Genomic DNA, 22,484 nt, shown 5'->3' with positions numbered 1-22,484 from the left:
GGTGAGGAAGGGCAGGAGTGGAGCCCATTCCATGAGGGAACAGCCCTGTGCGGGGCAATGTTTTGCCATAAGATCCCGCTGGCGGGTTGTGTGGGGACATTATTCTCCGGGGAAAAGAAGATCACTGCCACAGTGATCCCACAGACCCGCACCCCGCCCGGAGGAGCCGGCTCAGCATCCCGGGCCCGCGCCCTGCCCGAGGGAGCGCTCCAGGAGCCTCATGGAGAGCTGGGATCCACGGCCAGGAGCCGCGGGATGGCCCAGGTGCTCTGTGGGATAACCCGGGAGGAGCCGCGGGACGACCCAGGACTGGGATAACCCGGGAGGAGCAGTGGGGTGGCCCAGGGGCTCTGTGGGATAACCCGGGAGGAGCCATGGGATGTGGCCCAGGGGCTCTGTGGGATAACCCGGGAGGAGCCGTGGGATGTGGCCCAGGTGCTCTGTGCAGGGCTGGGATAACCCAGGGACACACGTGGGGTTTGTCCCCCAGCAGGTGAGCTCCCCTGGGGTGTGACACCGCCATCAATGCCTCATTCCCAACGGATCCCGCCTGGTTTTTCGGGGTCAGACATGGCTGGGATGAGGATTTTTTACAGCAGGATGGAAGGAAATGTCCCAGGGGATGCTGCTGGAATGATGTAAAGGATCACGCCAACCGTGCCAGGCTCTGGCTGCTGGAAAACTCAGCTCCTGTCTCTCCTGGAAGAACCCCAGAGCACGGACAGGAACAGCCTCAGGCTGCTGCAACTTCTCAAGGGGAAACACCAAATCCCGCCTCTGTGAGCTGCCAAAGGAGCTGAAATCCAAGGATTTAATGCCCATGGAGCACTGCACAGCCCCCAAACCCCCTCCTACAGTTCCACCTTACATAAACAGCCCCCCAAAATCCACCTGCGGAGGTGTCTGGAGGTTCCCTGCCCAAATTTTGGGCTTGGCAGAGGAGCGGGAGACTCAGACTCAGGGGCACACCACAGGGATCAGGATTTGTTTTAGCTGGAGGATTATTAAGATATTTTCAGGAGTCCAGTCGCCATCTGCTGGCAAACTCTGGCTCTTGGGTGGGAATCTGGGGAAAAGTTCAGGATTTAAGGGCGGGTTCTCTAACTCCCTGTGTGAAAATCGTGGGTTTTTTAGGGTGCTGGAGGGGCAGTTAATTTTTGAGCGAGGAAAAAGAACCGCAAATCCCACCCCAAAAACCTTTGACTGGCTTGGAGTTCAAAGGAGAACATTGGAGTGGGGAATATTTTGGATATAAATGAGAAAGGTTTAAGAAATTATGGGGACTTGGGGAATTCTGGGTTTTTCTGAAGGCTGGAGCTGATCCTTGTGCTCCATGAGAGCAGCTTTAGGCTTAAATGAAGAGGCACGAATTGGATGGAAGGACACATGGACACCTGGATGCCTGCAGGAGGGACCAGAGGCTGGATTGTTGGCTGAAATAACCTAAATTTGGGGAGATATTTGTCCAATAACCCAAAATTAGGGGAGACCGCCTCAAAATTAAGAGAAAACACCCTGAAACTAAGAGAAGAGACTCAAAAGTTTAAGGGAAAACAAAACTATAGAAAAACAAATAAAAAGGCCCCAAAATTAAGAGAAAGCACACCAAAATCAAGGAAAACCACCTCAAATTTAAGGGAAAACTCCTCAAAACTGTGGAAAAACCCACCAAAATTAAGGGAAAGTATCTCAAAAGGAAAGCACAGCCAAACTGAGGGAAAACACCTCAAAACTTAAGGAAAACACAAAAATTAAAGGAAACCGCCTCAAACACCCGCCCTGAGCGCGGTCCTCCCGGCCGCTAGGGGGCGCTGTGGCGCCGCGCCCCGCCGCCGCTTCCCGCCCTTTCCGCGCGCTGCGCGTGCGTTGCCGGGCGCGGGCCGGCGGGCGGCGCGCGCATGCGCGGGCGCGCGGGCCCGGCGGCGGACGGGAATTAAAATGGAAGATGAGGAGGTCGCGGAGAGCTGGGAGGAGGCGGCCGACAGCGGGGTGAGGGCGGCGGCGCGGGCCGGCGCGGCGGGTCCGGGGCGCCGAGGGGGCGCGGGCGGACGGCGCGGCGCTGCTTGGGGAGGCGGCGGGATGCGTCTGGCGGCGCGGCGGCCCCGCGGCGTTGCTAGGCCTCTTAAAGAGACCGCGGCCTCGCTCGGCGCGGCGGGCTGCCGGTTGTCCCCGGCCCCGCTGCTCGCCGGTTCTTCAGTCCCGCTTCAGGTCCCTCCTCGGAGCAGCTCCCTGCCCGTCCTCCGGCCCCCCCGTGTGCTCCTCGGTGTCCAAACCCCCCTCGGCCCGGCGGGGCTGCGGCCGCGGGGGCTCAGCGGGGTCGCGGCCCAGCCCCGCACGAAGCTGCGCTGGCCGGGGGGTGAAGCAGAGGTGGCGAGGGGGGCGAGCAGAGCCAAAATGTGCGAGGCCGGCGTGGCGGTGACCCTGGCGGGGCTCTGGGGGCAGCGGGCGCACACCCGAAGGCCTTTCCCCCGATCGGAAGGTGCTCCGTCACTCGGGCAGAACGGGGGGAGTCCCAGCCCGGCCCCTGGAGCGGGGCCCCCGCTTCAGCAGCGGCTCCGGAGCTGAATTGGCACCGTGTGTGTCACGCTCGGGGACCCCGAGCGTCTGCGAGTGCTGTGCTTGCAGATCAGCCACTGCTTCAGCAGCAGTGTGGGCGGGCGCGCTGCGGGCTGCTCGCAGCGAGGGGAAACTCCGCCAGGCAAACTGTGCTTGTGGCGAGTTCCTCGGGGTCGTGGGGATCAGAGGGCAGAGGGACCTCCGGACGGGGCCTCGGCGAGGAGCCTGGACGCGACTGTGGGCAAGGGATTGGGTTACACCTGGCCAGAGCCAGGGGAGCAAAATAGAGCTTGTAATTGAATGCCCGAGAGGGGCCAGTGCCAGGCTGGCAGCGCAGCCGCTTGCCTGCCCCTCGTGCCCGGCTCAGAGGTAATTCCAGCGCTCCATGAAGGGACATGGCTGGAGCCTCCGGAGCCCATGACTGTGGCCTTGAGTAATGGTTTAAAATGGTCCTGATGCTCCAATCCTGCCATGGAGCGTTCTCCCAGTTTGTCCTTCCTGCTGGTACCTCCCAGGTGCTTTTCCTTAGAAGGAGAAATCCCTGTCACTTGTCCTTTCTCACACCCATTTCCAGTCCAAAGCCGTGCTCGTAACCTCAGGGAGAGCAGGGAAATTCCCTGGGGAATCACACAATCGTTGGGGTAGGAAAAGCCCTCCAGGCGAGTCCTCCCTGTGCCCAGTCCCCACCTTGTCCCCCAGCCCAGAGCACTGAGTGCCACCTCCAGACCTTCCTTGGACACCTCCAGGGATAGGAATCCCAAACCTCTCTAGGCAGCCCCTGCCAAGGCCTTTCCATGCAGAAATTCCTGCTGATGTCCACCCTGAGCCTCCCCTGGCCCAGCCTGAGGCCGTTCCCTCTCCTCCTGTCCCTGTTCCCTGGGAGCAGAGCCTGACCCCCCCGGCTGTCCCCTCCTGTCAGGAGTTGTGCAGAGCCACAAGGGCCCCCCTGAGCCTCCTTTTCTCCAGGCTGAGCCCCTTTCTAGCTCCCTCAGCTGCTCCTGTAGGCCTGGCAGGAGGAGCAGCTGCTGCAGCAGTTGTTGGGCTCTGGATGCCTGTGGAGCAGTTGGAAGGGTGTGGGAAGTGAGCTGCCTGTGCAGGCTGGGAGAGGGGCAGCTCTCCCGGGCCATCCCTGGGGTCAGGAAGGGGATTTCATTCTGTGCCTGGCAGGAAGGAGCCCTGGACCTGCTGGTGGCACCCGCAGGAAGTGGGATGCTGACAGGATGGAGCACAGGAGAGGCCAAATTCCCCTTGTCCCGTGGTTCTTGTGGTCCTGATGGATGCTGCTGCAGCTGGGGACATTCAGGTGTGCCAAAGTCACAGCCACAGGAGGCAGCAGGTGGGCACAGAGCAGCGAGGGCAGGAGGAGGCTCTACTGTAGCACCAGCAGCAACTGCAGCTCCTCCCGAGGGGCAGCTCTGATCCCTGCCTGTGAGCAGGGGCAGGACCCAGGGAAGGGCTGGAGCTGGGCCAGGGGGGTTTGGGTTGGAGATCAGGAAAGGCTCTTCCCCAGAGGGTGCTGGGCACTGCCCAGGCTCCTCAGGGAATGGCCCCAGCCCCGAGGCTGCCAGAGCTCCAGAGGGTTTGGAGAGGCTGGGATTGTTGGGGTGTCTGTGCAGGGCCAGGAGCTGGATTTGATCCCTGTGTGTCCCTTCCAGCTCAGGGCATTCCCTGGTGCTGTGATTTTCTTCCATCCAAGACAGCACGAGGTGGATCCCAGCATACAGGAATGGGGCTTGGCAGTCCTGGCTGGTGCTCAGGAGGAGGCTGCAGTAGAGCAGAGACACCAGGGAGCAGTTCCAAACACATCCTGTTGTGACAGTGCCAGGACACAGGGAATGGGCAGGGTTAGCTGGGATACTGGGCAGGAATTGTCCCTGGGAGGCTGGGCAGGCCTTGGCACAGGGTGCCCAGAGCAGCTGTGGCTGCCCCTGGATCCCTGGCAGTGCCCAAGGCCAGGTTGGACATTCAGGCTTGAAGCAGCTTGGGACAGTGGAAGGTGTCCCTGCCCATGGCAGGGGTGGGACTGGGTAGACTTTAAGGTCCCTTCCAACCCACACCGTTCCAGGATTCTGTGTTGCTGATACTTCCCGCTCTTAAGAGCCTGAGTTATTTAATGTTTTAGACCCTTCAGCACATGAGGGAACAGTAGAGACATAGCAGGAGATCCATGGTGGGTTTTATGGGATACATTATCTGTGTCCTAGCATGTAATTTTTTAATATTCCACCCACGGGGTGTTCCTTGGGAAAGCAAATACATCATATTTTCAGTTCTGGGGGTTTTTGTTTGTAGCTTTTGGTGAGGCTGAGAACTTCTGCTCAAGGCCTTAAAGAAGGTTTTTCTGCAAGACACAGCTCTGGGCCGAGCAGAGATCCCGTGGTCTCCTAATTAAAATTCACCTAATTTCTCTCTTGCTGCTCTCCCAAATCAGGCCCCAGGAAAATCTTATTAGGTGGAAGAAAACCCCCCAAAACCCGACCCAGCTCGGTTTGGTCACTCAGGGAGCTGTGAAACAAATCCTCTGGTGGTTGTTGGGGCATTCAACGTGGCCTCCGCTTGTCTCTTGCTCTTGTGCCATCAGAATTGCCCCAGAAACGGAGCAGCTCCTTGGGAATGTGCCATCCCTGAGTGACCATGGCAGGCAGTGCCCTCTGCTCTGGCAGTGGCCCCTGTCCCAGGGCCATAGGGTGCAGCAGAGCTCCGTGGGGCCTCTGGGTCCTTGTCACCTCCCAGTGTCTAATTAGAGCCCTGGAATGTCTGTGGAATGGGGAGTTACAGATGGAAAACCAGGCCGTGAGTAACGTCTGAGTTGTCTGCGTTAGGAGTAAGGGTGGGAAGGGCTTCAAAGGCCAGTCAGGGTCAGAAAACACTAATGAGCCTTAATTCCTGGTTTGTTTTTCTGTGGTGTTGTGTGGCCCAGCTGGCAAACACATGAGAGGTCAGTTGGTGACACTCAGGCCTGTTTACCTGGCTAAACCAATAATTAAATATTAGGTGGGAAGCTGGGCTCCAAAACTGGAGTGTATCCATGGTCATGGGTGATCCTCAGCTTGGAATTGGTTCTTGGCAGAGGGATTCATTAGTTATTCCTTTGCCAGGTAAAATTGGAGTGTGTCAGAGTCTTAATAACTGATTTCAGGTCAGGATCTCTTTCAGCTTCATCCCAAGGCGGGTGACAGCTCTGATCCCTGCCTGTGAGCAGGGGCAGGACCCAGGGAAGGGCTGGAGCTGGGCCAGGGGGGTTTGGGTTGGAGATCAGGAAAGGCTCTTCCCCAGAGGGTGCTGGGCACTGCCCAGGCCCCCCAGGGAATGGTCCCAGCCCCGAGGCTGCCAGAACTCCAGAGGGTTTGGAGAGGCTGGGATTGTTGGGGTGTCTGTGCAGGGCCAGGGGTTGGACTCTGATCCCTGTGGGTCACTTCCAGCTCAGGACATTCCATGGTTCCCTACAGGTCAAACATTACTCTGGCAATCCAAAACAGGTTAAAAGCCCCATGGAATTTACCTCCTTGTGTGTCTTTTTCACCCTGGAGTTTGCAGACTGAGCTCCCAGCTGCTGCCTGCAGCCCCCCCAGTGCCCCCAGCGATCCCAGCTGTGTCCCCAGGAGGGGAGAACCCATGTCTGGTGATCAGCCATTCCAGGAGGATGGCGCAGCCAAAGGCTGGGAATGCACTTTGGCCTGGCCTGGGAGCTGTCCCCAGTTTGTGTCACAGCACTCAGGGAGGACAGGGCACCCAAGGTGGCAGAATGTCTCCTGTCTGTCACACGTGAGGGTGGCGTGGGTGTCACCTGCCAGCAAAGGCTCCGGGTTGCTGGATCTGAAGGTGTCAGCTCCTGTCATTTGGAGGTGCTCAATGGGGTTAAGTCCAGCAGAGTCAGAAGGGAAATATTTTGGAGTGTGACACTGTGACCTCCCTCTGCTAATGACTGCTGTAGTCAGAGGCCACACTAACGAGATTGGGGTGTGCAGGAGCTGTGTCCGTGAGGAAAACTGGGTTTTGGGGTCAGGGCTGTGAGTGGCATGGAATCCCAGAGTGGTTTGGGTTGGAGGGACCTTAAAGCTCATCCCATTCCATGTCCTGCCACGGGCAGGGACACCTTCCACTGTCCCAAGTTTTCCAAGCCTGAATGTCCAGCCTGGCTTTGGACACTGCCAGGGATCCAGGGGTAGCCAGAGCTGCTCTGGGCACCCTGTGCCAGGGCCTGCCCACCCTCCCAGGGAGCAATTCCTAATTCCCAATCTCCCATCCATCCCTGCCCTCTGGCAGTAGAAGCCATTCCCTGTGTCCTGTCCCTCCATCCTTGTCCCCAGTCCCTCTCCAGCTCTCCTGGAGCCCCTTCAGGCCCTGCAAGGGGCTCTGAGCTCTCCCTGGAGCCTTCTCCCCTCCAGGTGAGCATTCCCAGCTCTCCCAGCCTTTCCTCCCAGCAGAGCTGCTCCATCCCTCTGATCCCCCTGGAGCCTCCTCTGGCCTGGCTCCAGCAGCTCCAGCTCCTCCCTGTGCTGGCCCAGGGCTGGGGCAGCTCTGCAGGTGCTGAGGGGCTCACCTGAGGGGCAGAGGGGCAGAATCCCCCCTCCCCTGCTGCCATCGTGCTGCCATGAACCCAGGATGGATTTAGACTTCCCACACCAAAAAGATTTGGGGCAAACTTTCACCAAATGTTTGCTTTAGGTGCTGTAACAGATCCAAAAATTCTTGAAACTGGTAATGGAAGTTTCTGTTTCTGCTGCTCGGTGTTGCTTGGGCAGAGGGAGGTTTTTTGGTAAGAAATGAGAGGTTTGGAGGTTGGGAGTGAACTGTGGGAATTGAGGATTGGTTTGGGGATACTGCATCAAGGGAGATGGAGCTGCTGCCCCACTGAGTGCTTCCCCCACCCCTAAACATCCGTGCTGGGGATGTCCTGTGGCACCACCAGGCTTGTTCCCAAAAATGTTCCATGTCCTCAATGCCTGGTGCTGAGGAGCAGGATCTGCCATGGAGACACAAACACCTGGGGCTGTCCTGGGCTGCCACTGCCAGGCCTGAGCATGGCAGAGCGACTGGGAGGACTAATTAATGCAGCAGGCTGATCCCCAGTAGCCTCAGGAATTGGAATGTTGCAGTAATTAGATTAATTTCTCTTTGGAGGAGAGAAATAGGTGGATAACGAGGAGATCAGGGACTGCCCACATCTGCTCTTTCCTCAGGGTGTTTTGGGGAAGCAGTTCCAGGTTCAGGTCCCCATCAACAGCTCTGGTGACCTCAGATCTTAAAACTTGTTTTTACTTCCTAAAGAAAGGAACATCAGCCAGCCTTTGAAGTTTGTCTCTGAAGGGGTTGCCACAGCATCCAGTGGCACTGTAAGGAGCAGACATGGCCGTGGCTTTGGGAGAATCCAGCTCCAGCTGAAATTCACTTTTTCTGGGGTTTGACATTCCATGTTACTGGGGTGAGAAGGGGTAGAAGGTTGTGCTGGGAGTAGATACAGCAGAGAATGTGGTTAATGGTTTTCCAGAGCTTTGGAATGTTTTCAGAGATCCAGGAGAGCACCGAGATTGCTGCCCTGTGCTTTGTAGGGATCTCCCTTGGATTTCTGCACAGGATTTTTGGAGGAAGAGGGGGGAATACCCACCCAGTGTAAGTGATTTACACAAAGTCTCTGCCTTCCTCACACCTTCAGTGGTGGTCACTCACTCACCTTGGGGTGAAAGGCAGCCAGGGGTAATCCTGTTATTCCTGCCCGGATCAGCCGGGCTGGGAGCTGCCGGTGTTTGCTGTGTTTGGAGAGTCCCTGCTGGCAGGGATGGGGGACAATGCTCTGTGTGTGTCCAGGGCACTGCACTGTTCCCAAAAGGTTCTCTGGCCAGCAGCGTGGCTGACTTGGGTCCCTGTGCTTCCCAATATTCTGTATTTGCCTGGGAATGTGCCTCCATCCCCTGGAGGCTCCTCAGGGAAGGATGCATTCCTGAGGTGCTGAGGGTCTCCAGCTGACCAGGAGCACCCCCAAGGTGTCAGCTTAATGGCTGGGTGGCTCTTTGGGATGCCAGGCCATGGGAATGTGGGATCTGAACAGCAGCTTCGTGCCTTAGGGTCTGTGTCTGCATTCCAAGGGGGGTTATGGATCCTCTTGGCTGTTTTCCTCAGGGTGGGGGTAGGAAGGGTGGCTGTGGTGGGGCTGGAGCTCAGTTTCCAGGACGTCCTTGTCCACAAATGCAGCCTAAATGTCAGAGAACAGAATCTTCAGGCTGTTTGTTTGGGTCCTGTTTGGCATCCACAAATAATAGCCCTAAAAATAGGCGGGTGAGATTCCTTCCTAATCTTTGGGGAGGGGGTTTTGCATGGGGATGTGAAGCAGGCTTGGTTTTAGGTGATGCAGATAAGTTTGTGTGGGAAGGGGGAGCTGGAAGAGCCCCTCAGGTGAAGGACACCTGGGGTCTGTCCATGGTGACCTGTCCAGGTCCTTGGATGCCACATCCAGCTGCCTCTGCAGACAGCTCATGCCTGTGGTGCTTGTAGTGCCTCTGGCACTTGCCCTTGGAGTCAGCTCCTAATTTTATCTCCTTACCCACACGGTGACAGCGTGACACAGCAGAGGAGAGGGGGTGACATCAGCAGACGGATGGATCCGTGCGGAGCAGCAGCAGGGATTTGATTTTAATTAAAAATGAGCAATGCCAAGGTGATTCTGCTTTTAAATTGGTGCAGTAATCCCTGTCACGAGCTGTGAGGCTGCTCAGGGCTGGGGCTGTGTCTGCACGTGGTGTTCAAACGCTCCATTCCTACAATTCCAAACATCCTAGTAATGAGCACTGAGCTTCCTGGAAAATGCAGAGTCAGTGCCTGTGTTTAGAAGAAAACACAATTTCTGACACACCAAGAGCTGTGTGAGGTGGGGAGCTGCTTTTGGCCATCTATTTAAGCACAAAGGGAGACTTTTCCTACCCAAAAGTTCAGTGGATGTCTGGAGGCAGCTGGAATCCCCTCAGCAGTGCCAGGAATTCTGTGGATCCTGCAGTGGTTGGGGTGGGTGGGAGGGGTTCTTGTGTGATTGGTGTCAGGGGTTGGTTTCTGTTATTCTGCCAAGGTCCCTACGTGTGGAGGAAGCCTTGTGTTCTGCAGAGAGCACAGTGCTCCCATCAGCTGCTGAGGCTGGAGTTTAGGGGATATTTTACTGCTCCTGGCTTTGCTCCTTGTGCCAGCCTGGTGTGGGCACAGACCCAGGGCAGAGCCTGGCCTTGTGTGGAGTCACCTCCAGTCCTGGGCCCTCATGGCAAGAGGGACCTGGAGGGGCTGGAGCGTGTCAAGGGATGGGAATGGAGCTTTGGAAGGGGCTGGAGCCCCAGGAGGGGCTGAGGGAGCTGGGAAGGGGCTCAGCCAGGAGAAAAGGAGGCTCAGGGGGGCCCTTGTGGCTCTGCACAGCTCCTGACAGGAGGGGACAGCCAGGGGGGCCAGGCTCTGCTCCCAGGAACAGGGACAGGAGGAGAGGGAACGGCCTCAGGCTGGGCCAGGGGAGGCTCAGGGTGGACATCAGCAGGAATTTCTGCATGGAAAGGGTGGTCAGGCCTTGGAGGGACTGCCCAGGGAGGTTTGGGGTGCCCATCCCTGGAGGTGGCACTCACCAGGCTGGGGACAGGGTGGGCTCAGTGATCCAAGGTCTTTTCCAGCCTCCCTGATCCTGTGTGATCCTGGTGAGGAGCTCCCCAAGCACAGAGTGCTGCTTTATGGTTCAGGACCACGTCTTTGCTCCCTGAGCACTGCAGCTTTGGGGGTTTGGAGACAGAAGAATTTTGCTGGAAGTGACTTGCTCCAGAGTGGGAAAAGAGAAACAGGCTTGTGAAGGAGTTGGGATGGTTTTGAAGGATTCCTTAGAAGAAGTTTTTGTGTTGAGCAGAGCTTCATTTTTCTGTGGCAGAGGAGGCCGCAGGTTGTGGTTGGAGTGTGTGGGGCTGTCTGGCAGCGCTGGGGCTTGGTGGCAATGCCATGAATCACCTGTTCTCAGGTGCTGAGGTGGAGGTGACACCCTGCCATTGCAGCATCTCCCAGTCAGACCATGGATGCAGCCCTGGGGCTCACCTCAGAGCCCCCAGCAGTGCAGAAACAGCCCCAGGGGCAGCAGCACTGCAGGAACAGCCCTGAGCTCACTCAGAGCCCCCAGCAGTGCAGGAACAGCCCCAGGGCTCAGCTCAGAGCCCCCAGCAGGGCAGGAACAGCCCCAGGGCTCAGCTCAGAGCCCCCAGCAGGGCAGGAATGTGACTTTTGCCAAGCCACCTCTCCTCTGCTGGGAAGGAGGCAGCAGAGTAGAGCCTTCCCCAGGGCTGCCATGTGGCTTGTGTCGGCTCTGTGCCCATGGTCCCAGCGGAGGGCTCAGCAGCCCCGTTTCTACTCGGTGTGAAATGGTTGGAGAAGCTCCTGAGTGTGTTTCCCCCTTTTCCACCTCATTTTGCTGTTGTCTCTCTCCCCTGTGTGCTGAAGTATTTATTGGGGATATTCCAGGAGGGCCTGGGTGAACTCCTGGAAGCTGAAAATGTGGTTTCAAGCCCACGATGTCACCTGGGCTGGCTGAGTGAGAAGCCAGCCCCTTCCCCTCATTTGGCTTCCATTGTTTCCCACCAGCTGCTCCACATCTCCATCCTCAGTGGGATATCCACTGCTCTCGGCAGGCAGGGGGCAGCTCTCACACATTCCCCTCCCTCCTGAGCAGCACTGGAATGGGATTTTCCTCCCCCCAGTCCCCTTGAAGAGGAAGGAAGCTGCCTGCAGGTGTTTGCCCTCCCTGGGAGGCTCTGGCTGAGACCTGCCTTGTGAAGCTCTGCCTGGTTTTGTTACCTCCCAGGACAGGGTTGGGTAGGAAACTCAACCTCCCACCCACCTTTTATCTTCCTGAAATGATTTATTCCCTTCTAGGTGGAGGCTGCCGTGGCCTGTATGACCAACAGCCAACACTGTGGTTTGGCATCTTGTAGTGACTTGTGCTCCTTCCCTGCTCGCAGGGGCAGGGAATTTCTGTCCAAACCCGTTCCTTTCCCGAGCTGTGCCCGCTGTGGTTCCTGCTGGCAGCAGGGGGAAGCAGCCAGGCCTCAAAGCAGAGCAGCTGCCTCCTGCCACAAGTTTGGAATTTACTTCTGTAGTGCCAGTTACCAGCTGGCTAAACTAGGACACTCTCAGGTAGCGTTTTCCCCTCTTCCTTTGTGATTAAATCAAACACAAAAAGCTGTTTCGGAGCCTCTTTTAACGGAGCTGTCGTGACGGTCTAAAAATACCGGCGGGGTTGGGGCAGGTCACCTGCAGGGGGGTTGAAACCTGGCTTCCTTCTCCTCCTTAGCCGAGTTTTCTCTGTAATTGCTCTGGTTGCAACACCTGGCCAGCTTGGCAGAGGTGTCTGCCAGCCTCGGGCAGAGCTGACACGCTCAGACCCGGCTCTGTCGGTGATGAACGCGTCTGTCTGCCCATGGGTGACTCCATGGGTGGAAAGGCAGGGAGCAGCCCAGGGAGGCTCCCTGGTGCGTGTGGGGCAGGGCAGGGCCTTCTCCTGGCAGGAATGTGGCCCTGCCGGCCAGCCCTGCCCCTGGCTCGGGGCTCTGGGCTTGGGGCTCAGCTTCCCCAGGATCTCCCCAGCTGTGGCCACTGCTGCTCCAATGCCCGGCGGGTTTGGCCTGATCCCTGCCTGGATCCACGAGTACCTTGCTGTGGAATTGCTGTGGAATCCGTGGGGTTTTACCCTCACAGGTGGTTTTTTGCCAGCTGAGGTGGTTAAAATGAGTGATGAGCACTCCGCACCGGATCCACGGCCTGCTGTGGGTGTGCTGCTGGTAACAGCAAAATACTCCTGGTGGTTTGATTTTCTCATGGGTTATCCATGGTGGCTTTGCTTTTCTCTGCCTCTTGATTCCCAAGTCATCCTCAGATGGAACCACACACTCCCTCCCCCCTTTACAGATCAATATTTGGAACACTGAAATTAAATATGTGCTCAGACAGGCTTGAACTCCAACCTCCAAACTGATATTGGTCTTCATTTTATTAAAAACTTTGTGGTTTTACTTTTCTCTCCTTCTTTTCAAGGAAATAGACAGACGGTTGGAAAAGAAGCTGAAGATCACACAGAAGGAAAGGTAAAATCCTGATTTTCCTGAGGTGCTGTTGGGCAACTGAGAGCCTGGGGAGTGGGAGCAGTGGGGAAACAGCTTCAAACTGAGTAGGGAGCGCTGGGCTGGGGTTGAGAATCAGAAAATCCCTGTCTCCGAGCCACTAGGTGGCCCTTTGGAGCCGCGGGATGGCAGCAGAAAGCTGAGAGTGCTGCGATCAGAGCCGGCTCCTCCAGACTGGATGAAGCTCCAGCTTGGGGGAAGCCATGTGAGAAAGAGGGGAAGAAATGAGTGAGTCAGGTAATCCCAGCTCCTGGCTCTGGACTGACTCGCTGTGTCTTACATCAGGGAGAATTTCTTTTCCTGCTTCCTTTGGGCCTGGGCAGGGCTGTGTTATTTTCTCCTACCAGAAACTTTTTTAATCACTGCTGACAAGTCCTTTGTTGTTGGGTTTTTTTCCCCTTTGATTATTAGAGAGTCATGGGATTTATCCTCTGGGAGTTCCATGCAGAAAAGGGACTGTAAAACATTCAAATGGTGAGCTGGGGCCGAGGCTGGCTCCGAGGAGTGAAATGGCAGGGTTGGAGTGATAGGCTGGGTGTCCTGGTGAGAGGGGCCCTAGAAATCCTTGCAGGGAATGAAATCAAGGTGCTTATACCAATATCTTCAACTAGAAAGGCTAAAGCTTTACCCAGTCTCTGTTCCCATTCCTTCAGCAGGGTTTAATGGTGTCACACACAGCAGGGACTGATTTTCCATCTCTTTCCGAGCTAATCCACTGCTCCTCTTTAGAGTTACAACTATAACGAGGCCTTTAACTATTCCAGAATGTTCTTAATCCCAGGAAGGCCATCTAAGCACGAGGGGCAGTGAACCTCCATGGCAAACAAGCACCAACCCCACGTTTTTCTTCCCAACAGCAGAAAGTCCAAATCTCCTCCCAAAGTGCCGATCGTGATCCAGGACGACAGCCTTCCCGCGGGGCCGCCGCCGCAGATCCGCATCCTCAAGCGGCCCACGAGCAACGGCGTGCTCAGCAGCCCGCACTCGGCCAGCCGCCCCGCCTTCCCCGTCAAATCGCTGGCACAGCGCGAGGCCGAGTACGCCGAGGCCAGGAAACGCATCCTGGGCAGCGCCAGCCCCGAGGAGGAGCAGGAGAAGCCCATCCTGGACAGGTGGGAGCAGACTCCCCGTGGGTTTGGGGAGTTCCTGCCTGGCGTTAGTGGGGGTGGGCTGCTCGGGGAGTGCAGCTGGGTCAGCAAAGAGAGGAGGGCTCTGTTAGAGCCTCAGCTGTGTGGGAGTGAGGGAAGTGCCTGGTAAGGCCATAAACCATGGAATCATTGAGGTTGGAAGAGCCCTCCAGGATCACAGAGCCCAGCCATTGACTGGCACTGCTGTGTTCCCCATTAAACGTGTCCCTGTGCCATGTCTGTGTGCCTTTGGAACACTTCCAGGGATCCAGGGGCACCCACAGCTTCTCTGGGAGACCTGTGCCAGGGAGGAATTCTTCCCAATATCCAATCCATCCCTACCCTCTGGCAGTGGGAATGCATTCCCCCAGGCTCTTGTCCAGAATCCTTCCATCTTTCCTGTTGGCCCCTTCAGGTGCTGAAAGGCCAAGTTAGGTCACCTCAGAGGTTCTCTGTTCTAGGCTGAACAATCCCAATTCCCCCAGCCTTTCCTCACAGCAGAGCTGCTCCATCCCTCTGATCACCTTGGCAGGCTCTTTTGGGTTTGTTCCATGTCCTTCCTGCTCTGGGGATCCCAGAGGATGTGACAGCATTCCCATGGTGCCTGGTGCCGGGGTTTCCCCAAGGTACTTGAAATTCCACACCTCATTCGGAATTCCACACCTCATTCACGTGTCCCTGCTCCCGTGTCCCTGCTCCCTCTGTCCCCGCAGGCTCAGTTGTGTCCCCGCAGGCTCAGCTTTGCTCCCTCTGTCCCCCCAGGCTCAGTTGTGTCCCTGCAGGCTCAGCTGTGTTCCCTCTGTCCCCCCAGGCTCAGTTGTGTCCCCACAGGCTCAGCTGTGTTCCCTCTGTCCCCCCAGGCTCAGTTGTGTCCCCACAGGCTCATCTGTGTTCCCTCTGTCCCCCCAGGCTCAGTTGTGTCCCCACAGGCTCAGCTGTGTTCCCTCTGTCCCCGCAGGCTCAGTTGTGTCCCTGCAGGCTCAGTTGTGTCCCCGCAGGCTCAGCTGTGTTCCCTCTGTCCCCGCAGGCTCAGTTGTGCTCCCTCTGTCCCCCTGTCCCCCCAGGCTCAGTTGTGTCCCTGCAGGCTCAGCTGTGCTCCCTCTGTCCCCCCAGGCTCAGTTGTGTCCCCGCAGGCTCAGCTGTGTTCCCTCTGTCCCCGCAGGCTCAGTTGTGTCCCCGCAGGCTCGGCTGTGTTCCCTCTGTCCCCCCAGGCTCAGTTGTGTCCCACAGGCTCAGCTGTGTTCCCTCTGTCCCCGCAGGCCGCCGCGGATCTCGCAGCCCGAGGACAGCCGGCAGCCCAACAATGTGATCCGGCAGCCGCTGGGCCCCGATGGCTCGCAGGGCTTCAAGCAGCGCAGATAGAGGCGGAGGCGCGGTTCCGCCGGCACGGACACACGGACCCGGGCCAGGGGACCTCCCGGGGTGATTTGCACTGTGACCCTTTTGCTCTGCCCACTGTGACCTTCAGCCCCACGCACTGTGACCTCCCCTCTCCACCCACTGTGAGTGGCCATCGCGGCAGGGCTGTCCCCGCGGCCGGGGGACACGAGGGGCCGTGCCGGACTCGGCCGGGCGCAGGGAGTCGTGCGTGTCCCACTCGGGTCGGAGCGAGCGCCAGCAATAACGTTTGTTGTACTCGAAACCTGGCATTTAAGGAAAAAAAAAAAAAGATGGGAAGCCTCCCCAGCCGCGCATGTTGTCCTCATCACTTCCAGAACGAGTTCTGTTTCCAAGGATTTTAGGTTCTTTTATTTGGTTTTCTGTTTGTTTTCTGTATCTTGGATCGGCGGAGTGCGTGGGAAGGGTTTGAGCCGTTTGTTTGAATCCAGAGAGGTAGCTGAGCGTTCCGAAGGGAATTCCAATGGATTTCTATGAATGTGATGGCTTGGGAATGACAAGCTCATGCTTCTCCTTCTCCATTTCCACTGCCATGGAAGCCAACTCCTGGATACCCCCAGGTACCTCGGAGTCGGACCCAGTTTGCATCCTGCTCCTGTTAAAGCTTGGCTCCAATTCCCTGCTGGCTTTGAGGAGAAGCTTAAAATACATCCTTTTTGGGTTCTTTTGTGTTTGGGGAGAAGGGAATGCAGAGTGACCCTGTGCAAATGCCTGCTGTCCGGCCACGGAGGGCCGGGTGGTGAAGAATTAGGGAGATGTGAGGAGGAGAAGGAGGAGGAGAGGCTCCGGCGCCGCTGCGGCTGTGACGTCGGGCAGTGGGATATCCCGAGGGGCTGGCCCTGCGACGGTACGAGCTCTCCTGGAATGGCAGACCTGGGAACCAGACCAGCCTTGGGGAAAGCCTGGATGATCCCCCCATCTCCCTGGAGGCAGCGAAGCGTCAGGGAAGGGATCGTCCTGCTCCGGCTCCCGGGAAGAGGATGGGGAGGCTGCTGCTCCCTAGGAAAGGAGATGTTCCCCCCTGGATGAAGCTGAGGATCACTCGATATCAAGGGATTGGATGAACACTAAATGCTTTTCCTGGAGGACAAGGACCTGGAGACCTGGGTGGTTCCCAACAGATTCCTGCATCCGGGTGCTGCCTTCAGTAGGTTCGAGGGGGAACGAGCCAATCTTGACGTGCACGAAAAGCCCTGTGTGGAAATGAGGCTGAAATCCCACAGAAACGGGGAAAATAGAAACTACCTGTGTATCCAACCCCCGGAATGAGCTCCTCACAGCTGCTTCCGGGTGGGGCGGGATTCCCCCAAGATTCCCCCTGGGATCCTGGGGCCTTTTGGGGGATCTCAGTCATCCCCCTCAGCCTGGGGGCCGGGATGAGCTCCGGGAGGGAGCGGGAGGGAGAAGGCCGTCAGCAATAACTGTAGTCACTGCGCCTTTCCTTAATTATTCCTAAAAATAGCATTGAATAGCCAAAAACCTCCCAAATCCGCCGGATTTCTGGTGCGGCCGGTCGGCGCCGCATCGCTGCCTCCTCCGTGGCCGGCACCGAGATCCCACCTCCAGCACCAAAATCCCCTTTTCCAGCACTGAAATCTCCTTCTCCGGCTGCTCCTGCTGCGTCCCGGCGCCAGGACACGGTGCCCAGGACACGTCCCGCCCGCGGGCAGGGCTCGGCGGCGTTCCTGTGGGAAGCGCCTTCATCCCGAGGAGGGGGAGGATGGACGCGGTACCCGCGTGTTTCCGCCCCAAAAAAAACAAAAAACAAAAAAAAAACGTGCGCCGGAAAGAAAACGTTTTATAAATTGTATTTTAAATAAATGTCTTTAAACTTTTCACGGCTTTATGGCTCCCTCCTTTTGTCCCCTGTCCACCTGCTTTGCGCTGGCAGGTGGAGTGTAAAAATCCACCAGGAAGGTAAAATCTGGGAGCTTTTGCCCGTAATTTCACCCAAAACCAGGGGATTTTACCCCGTTTTTAGGGTGGTTGAGAGGAGTGGTCCGAGGAGGGCGGGAAGGGCAATGCTCCAAGGGAAGATGTGGAACCCAAATGTGGAGGTGAGCGCTGCCTCTCCCTGGAGGAGAAAAGCAAATCAGTTAATTGAACTCTTTCAATTGAATGTGATTATTTTGTTGCTCCGTGCTGGGCTCTCCCTTGGGTATTCTGCTCCATAATGTCCAGAGAAGGTGCTGGAGCCTCCTGGGGTGAGGAATCCAGGAGCCCTGACAGCTCCCACAGCCTCCGGCTCCCTTGGAATTCTGATGATTTTTATCTATTTATAATAGAAATAATGCAAACACATAATATTAATATATAATATAGAAACTAGAAGAAACGTATCATAATTATATATATTATACAACCCAGTATCTAATACAAATATTTTACATATATATATATATTATAGAACATACAATACTATAATTATAGTATATAACACTATAATAGAAATAGATAGAAATAGTAGTCTCCACTATCTGATTTATAAAATTACCTGATTTATAAAACCACTGAAACCTGTGAGTTTGGTGGCTCGGAGCCCAGAGCCGGTTCCAGTTCCCGCGGCGAACTGGGACCAGTTCCCGCAGCGCCGTGCACCGGGTCCTCCCGCTCGCTAGGGGGCGCCGCGGGTGCGGAAGCGCCTCTCTCCGCCAGGCCCCGCCCCCTCCTGGGCGGCCTGAGGCACCACCGAGGCACCACCGAGGCGGCGGGGCAGAGCGGCGGCGGGGCCGCGATGGCGGCCGAGGAGGAGTACGAGTCGGTGCTGTGCGTGAAGCCGGCGGTGCTCGTGTACCGGGTACCGCCGCGGGCCTCCAACCGCGGCTACAGGTGGGGCCCGCGCCCGGCCGCGGGGTGTCAGCGCCTCCTGGCGTGAGGGGGCTCGCCCCCTCCCTGCGGGGTTTGTGGGGTCCCCTCCTCATGAGGTGTGTGGGGTTTGCGGCTCCCAGAGGTGTTCGGGGTCTCTCCCTCCTGGTGGGGCAGCAAGAAGTGCCCTCATGGGGTATCTCAGCCCTTCGGTGAGAAACCGCAGCCCCCGTGGGTTCCCTCAGGAGGTGTCTGTGCCCCCATGCCCACCCCACAGGGCTGTCTCCGTCCCCCCGTGTGTTTTGGGGTTCCCACCCCGTCAGTGACCCCCAGGCCAAGCCCGTCCTGGCACAGCTGCCTGTCCCTAACGCAACTTCGGCTCTGGAAACTCCGCGGAAAGGGAACCGAAACCTCCCGCGCAGCTCTTGCCTGCTCCCCGCCCAAACTCAGCTGCTGTTTTGGGGTGAAACGAGCCATCTTGTGACAGACGCCACTGTCCCCACCCTGACCCTGTCGGCAGGCAGGCAGAGGAGCTCCGTGGGTGCCCCGGGCAGCACAGGGGCTGTGGGCGGCACAGGGCACAGGGCTCAGGCTCCCCTCCTGCTCCCCAGGGCCGCGGAGTGGCAGCTGGACCAGCCGGCCTGGAGCGGCCGCCTGCGGATCACGGCCAAGGGCAGCACGGCCTTCATCAAGCTGGAGGACAAGACCTCGGGTGAGGGGGATCGCGGGGCTCCGGGGGAGCAGCGGTGCGGGCTGGGCCCGGCGTTACCCGGCCCCTTGCTGTCTTCCAGGAGAGCTCTTTGCCCAGGCTCCTGTGGAGCAGTTCCCCGGGATCGCTGTGGAGGGCGTGACGGACTCCAGCCGATACTTTGTCATCCGGATCGAAGATGGGAACGGTGCGTCCCGCACACCCGCGGACCCCGCAGAGCCCTCGCTGCTCCTGTTCGGGAAGGATTCCTGCTTCCCGTGGCGGAATGTTCCCTGCACGGGGGGCAGAGGGAGGAGCTGCCTCCCTCCCACGGCTCTGACCTTGGCCAGGAGCAAAAACATTTGGGTTTGGCTGCTGATCGTTGGCAGGAGGATGCAGAAACACACCCCTGCTGCCAGTTAATTAAAAAGCTATTTGTACTGAAGTTTAGATGCAGCCAATGAGGTCAAACACCTGGAGATGCTTTTGGAGAAGGGAAGGCCCTGGGATGACCTAATTGTGGCCTTCCAGTCCCTAAAGGAGCTCCAGGAGAGCTGGAGAGGGAGTGGGAATAAGGGCTGGAGGGACAGGACATAGGGAATGACTTCCCACTGCCAGAGGGCAGGGATGGATGGGGTGTTGGGAATTAGGAATTGTTCCCTGGGAGGGTGGGCAGGCCCTAGCACAGGGTGCCCAGAGCAGCTGTGGCTGCCCCTGGATCCCTGATGTAAAAAAACTCCTGATTTTTTACCCTGGCAGTGTCCAAGGTTGGAAGGGGCTTGGAACTACCTGGGATAGTGGAAGGTGTCCCTGGCCATGAATGGGATGGGATTTACAGTCCTTGCAACCCAAACCATTCTGGGATTCTGTGATCCCCAGTCCCGTGGCTCAGTCTCCAGTGTCCCAGCTCCCTCTGGAGGCAGCGACAGGCACGGGGCTGTACAGGATGGAGTATCCCATCCCCATTTCCATCCCCATCCCATTCCCATTTCCATCCCCATCCCATCCCATCCCATCCCATCCCATCCCATCCCATCCCATCCCATCCCATCCCAATGTCCTCCTCCCTGCCCAGGCCGCCGGGCGTTCATCGGGGTCGGCTTTGTGGACCGAGGGGATGCCTTTGACTTCAACGTGGCTCTCCAGGACCACTTCAAGTGAGTTTGTGCCTCTCCCTGTGTCCCCTCAGCTCTGTTTTTGACAGGTCTCCTCCAGGAGAGGTGGAGAAGTGGGAGCTGGGCTGGGCAGCTGTAGTGGGAAGAGGAGGGACCTCGCAGCTCTTCCTCTCCAGGATTTCCCAGCCTGGATCAGCAGTGTCCCAAACTGGGCTTCCCAAATTCAAAGCTGGGCATCCAAATTCCCACTCCAGATTCCCTAGTTTGCTTCTTCTGCTTCCTGTATCAGCTGTAAGGGGTTTGCATGAGGGGTTGCTCCAGCTGCTGGGGATGGTGGGGTTTTGGAATTTTGGGGTTTTGGGGAGGGATGTTTTGGGGTGGTGCTGGCTGGGGGCTCTGTGGGGCTCCGGCAGCTGCTGCTGGAATCATCCCCTGGGTGCTCCCTCAGATGAGGTCCCAGCTCACACCTTTGCAGAGCTGCTGCCACAGAGGGATGGTCCTGAGCAGGATTAATGTGTCTGGGGGAGCCTGGGGTGGGCTGTGTCTCCTTTTCCATGGATTTAATTCCCACAGGTGGGTGAGGCAGCAGAGTGAGCTGGCCCGGCAGGCCCAGGACCTGGAGCAGGGACCCAAGCTGGATCTGGGCTTCAAGGAGGGACAAACCATCAAACTCAACATCGCTGTGAGGGCCTTTCCCAGCTGATTCCAGCTTTTCCTTTGGGTGCCACAAGGAAGCAGCAGCTCCTCCCTGAAATCCCTGGGCATGGGCTCAGGGCAGAAACTGTGGGGATAACGCTGCCTCCAGGGATTTGCAGGGCTTGTGGTGCAATCAATTCCTGCTGCCAAAGCCAGGCCTGTGTGATCTGGGCTAAAATCCATCCCTGCTGTGACCCCTATGGATGAACCAGCAGTGGGACGTTGCAGCAGTGCAGGATTTTATTCCCAAATTAAAACAATTTGGCCTCCAGGGTTTTCACGCTCTGGCTCTGGATTTAAATGCGATCCCACCCAAACTTCCTACTCTCCTTCCAGAACATGAAGAAGAAAGAAGGAGGGACAGGGAGCACCAGGCCACGTCCTGCAGGGCCTGGGGGCCTGAGCTTGCTCCCACCACCCCCCGGAGGAAAATCCAGCTCTGGGGAGCGCCCGGCCCCGCTCTCCACACCTGCCCAGCTCCCAGGAACCCCCATCACAGGTCTGTGCTCACACAGGGCTCCTGAGGGGCTGCTCATCCATCAAAGGGGGGAGTCTGGGAATGAGGGTGGGAAATCACTCCTGCTGTTCTGTTTCCTCTATTCCTGACAGACTCCCTGTTGTCCTGGCCTCAGCCCACTGCTGCTCCTGCTGCTGATGTCTGGGGAGACTTTGCTAAAGCTTCAGGGTGAGCAGGAGAGGGATTTGGGGGGGATGTGGATGCCCCAAAACTGCCTGGTTTTGCTGGAAAACCCCGCTGGGGTGGGGGCACTGCTCCATCCAGTCCCAGCTTTGGGGTTCAGAAGCAGCTCTGCCTCTGTGCTGCTGAGTTTGGGTCCATGGGCACTTTTTGCTCTGCTGCTCCAGGAGAGTTTTGGGGTGCTCCTGGATGATCCATTTGCAGCCCAGTTTCCTCCCTGGATGCCTTTACCATCTCTAAACACCCTTTCCCCCCCTGTTTTTCCCTCTCTCTAGGTCAACTTCTAGCCAGGCTCAGGGGAATACTGGCTGGGTTCAGTTCTGATCCCACCTTGACCCACCTTTCCCTACATGGGTGCTGGGATCCTCAGGATTCTGTGGGACCAAAGAAGCAGCCTCAGGACACCTCACTTCTGCCCTTAAACCCACCCAGCGTGGGAATGCTGGAATAAGTGCTGGAAAGAAACAGCCACGTGCCTTAAAACACTCCACACCCAGAGCCTGGATCCTGGGAGACCTTGGAGGCTTCTCCTTTGGGAAAAACCATCAGGTCCCTCCCTCTCCTTGATAAGGAGGGAGAGCTTGGAGTCTCCTCAGAGATTCCTCTGCCTTCTGCTCGTGCTTTTGGGCTGGATCAATCCTTCCCTCGGCAAGGAGCATCCTCCTGGAGCCATCCCACCTCCCAGATCCACTCAAACCTTTCCCTGCCAGGATTCCAAGCACCACCTGGATTTTTTTCTGAGCACTTAGCCGGGATGTGGGGAGCCTGATCCCGGCGTTTCCATGCTGAAATTCCTTGTTTCTTACTCTGGGAAGTTTGTTTTTCTCTATTTTGAAGACAAGATTTTTTACTCATTTCCATGGACATTTTATTAAGGACAGAATGGAGTCAAGCTCTTGGACCGAGCTGGGCTTGAGATTCCTCTTGAAACAAATAAATATTTTCTTACCTATTTATATTAAGGCTTTTCTGAGTACGAAATCCCACTTATTTTTATCCAACCCTTTGGATTTTCCTTTCCATTTCCAACTGGATAATGGGCATTTTGCTTTCAGAGCTTTCCCCTGGGCCTGGCAGCGAACCCAGGTGAGAATGTAACGCTTCTGAGTGAACAATAAAACAGTTTTGATGCCAGACTGGAATTTTTTTCTTCCCCTGGGTGGGCTCGGAGCAGCCAGGATGATCTTTTGTGATTCCCATTCCTTGCCGGTGCCGAGGGAATGGGATTGGACACGGAGCACAACAGAACCTGTTGCTTAGCAGTGGTTTCTGTTGGGA

The 22,484-nt window shown here is 57.1% G+C and overlaps 2 protein-coding genes across 3 annotated transcripts; both read left to right on the top strand.

Moving 5' to 3' along the window:
• Positions 1-1,880: 1,880 nt before the first annotated feature.
• On the top strand, positions 1,881-17,040 carry SZRD1 (SUZ RNA binding domain containing 1). Of its 2 annotated transcripts, none has more exons than XM_084220144.1 (4): positions 1,881-1,989; positions 12,595-12,644; positions 13,541-13,792; positions 15,067-17,040. In XM_084220144.1, exons 1-4 carry the CDS (start codon positions 1,939-1,941, stop codon positions 15,167-15,169), a joined length of 456 nt encoding a protein of 151 aa, XP_084076270.1. In that variant the 5' UTR covers positions 1,881-1,938; the 3' UTR covers positions 15,170-17,040. The 2 variants fall into 2 exon arrangements, with proteins under 2 accessions (XP_084076270.1, XP_084076269.1); XM_084220143.1 differs by having other exon boundaries at positions 13,538-13,792.
• Positions 17,041-17,886: 846 nt separating this feature from the next.
• On the top strand, positions 17,887-22,164 carry NECAP2 (NECAP endocytosis associated 2). Its single transcript, XM_084220067.1, has 8 exons — positions 17,887-18,034; positions 18,622-18,722; positions 18,802-18,906; positions 19,774-19,855; positions 20,387-20,495; positions 20,846-21,008; positions 21,119-21,194; positions 21,482-22,164. Exons 1-8 carry the CDS (start codon positions 17,940-17,942, stop codon positions 21,528-21,530), a joined length of 780 nt encoding a protein of 259 aa, XP_084076193.1. The 5' UTR covers positions 17,887-17,939; the 3' UTR covers positions 21,531-22,164.
• The last annotated feature ends 320 nt before the right edge of the window (positions 22,165-22,484 follow it).

This window comes from Fringilla coelebs, assembly GCF_963513975.1.
Source record: "Fringilla coelebs genome assembly, chromosome: 22".
NCBI lineage: Eukaryota > Metazoa > Chordata > Aves > Passeriformes > Fringillidae > Fringilla > Fringilla coelebs.
The sequence above is the reverse complement of the archived record's forward strand: the minus strand, read 5'-3'. Positions and strand labels throughout refer to the sequence as shown.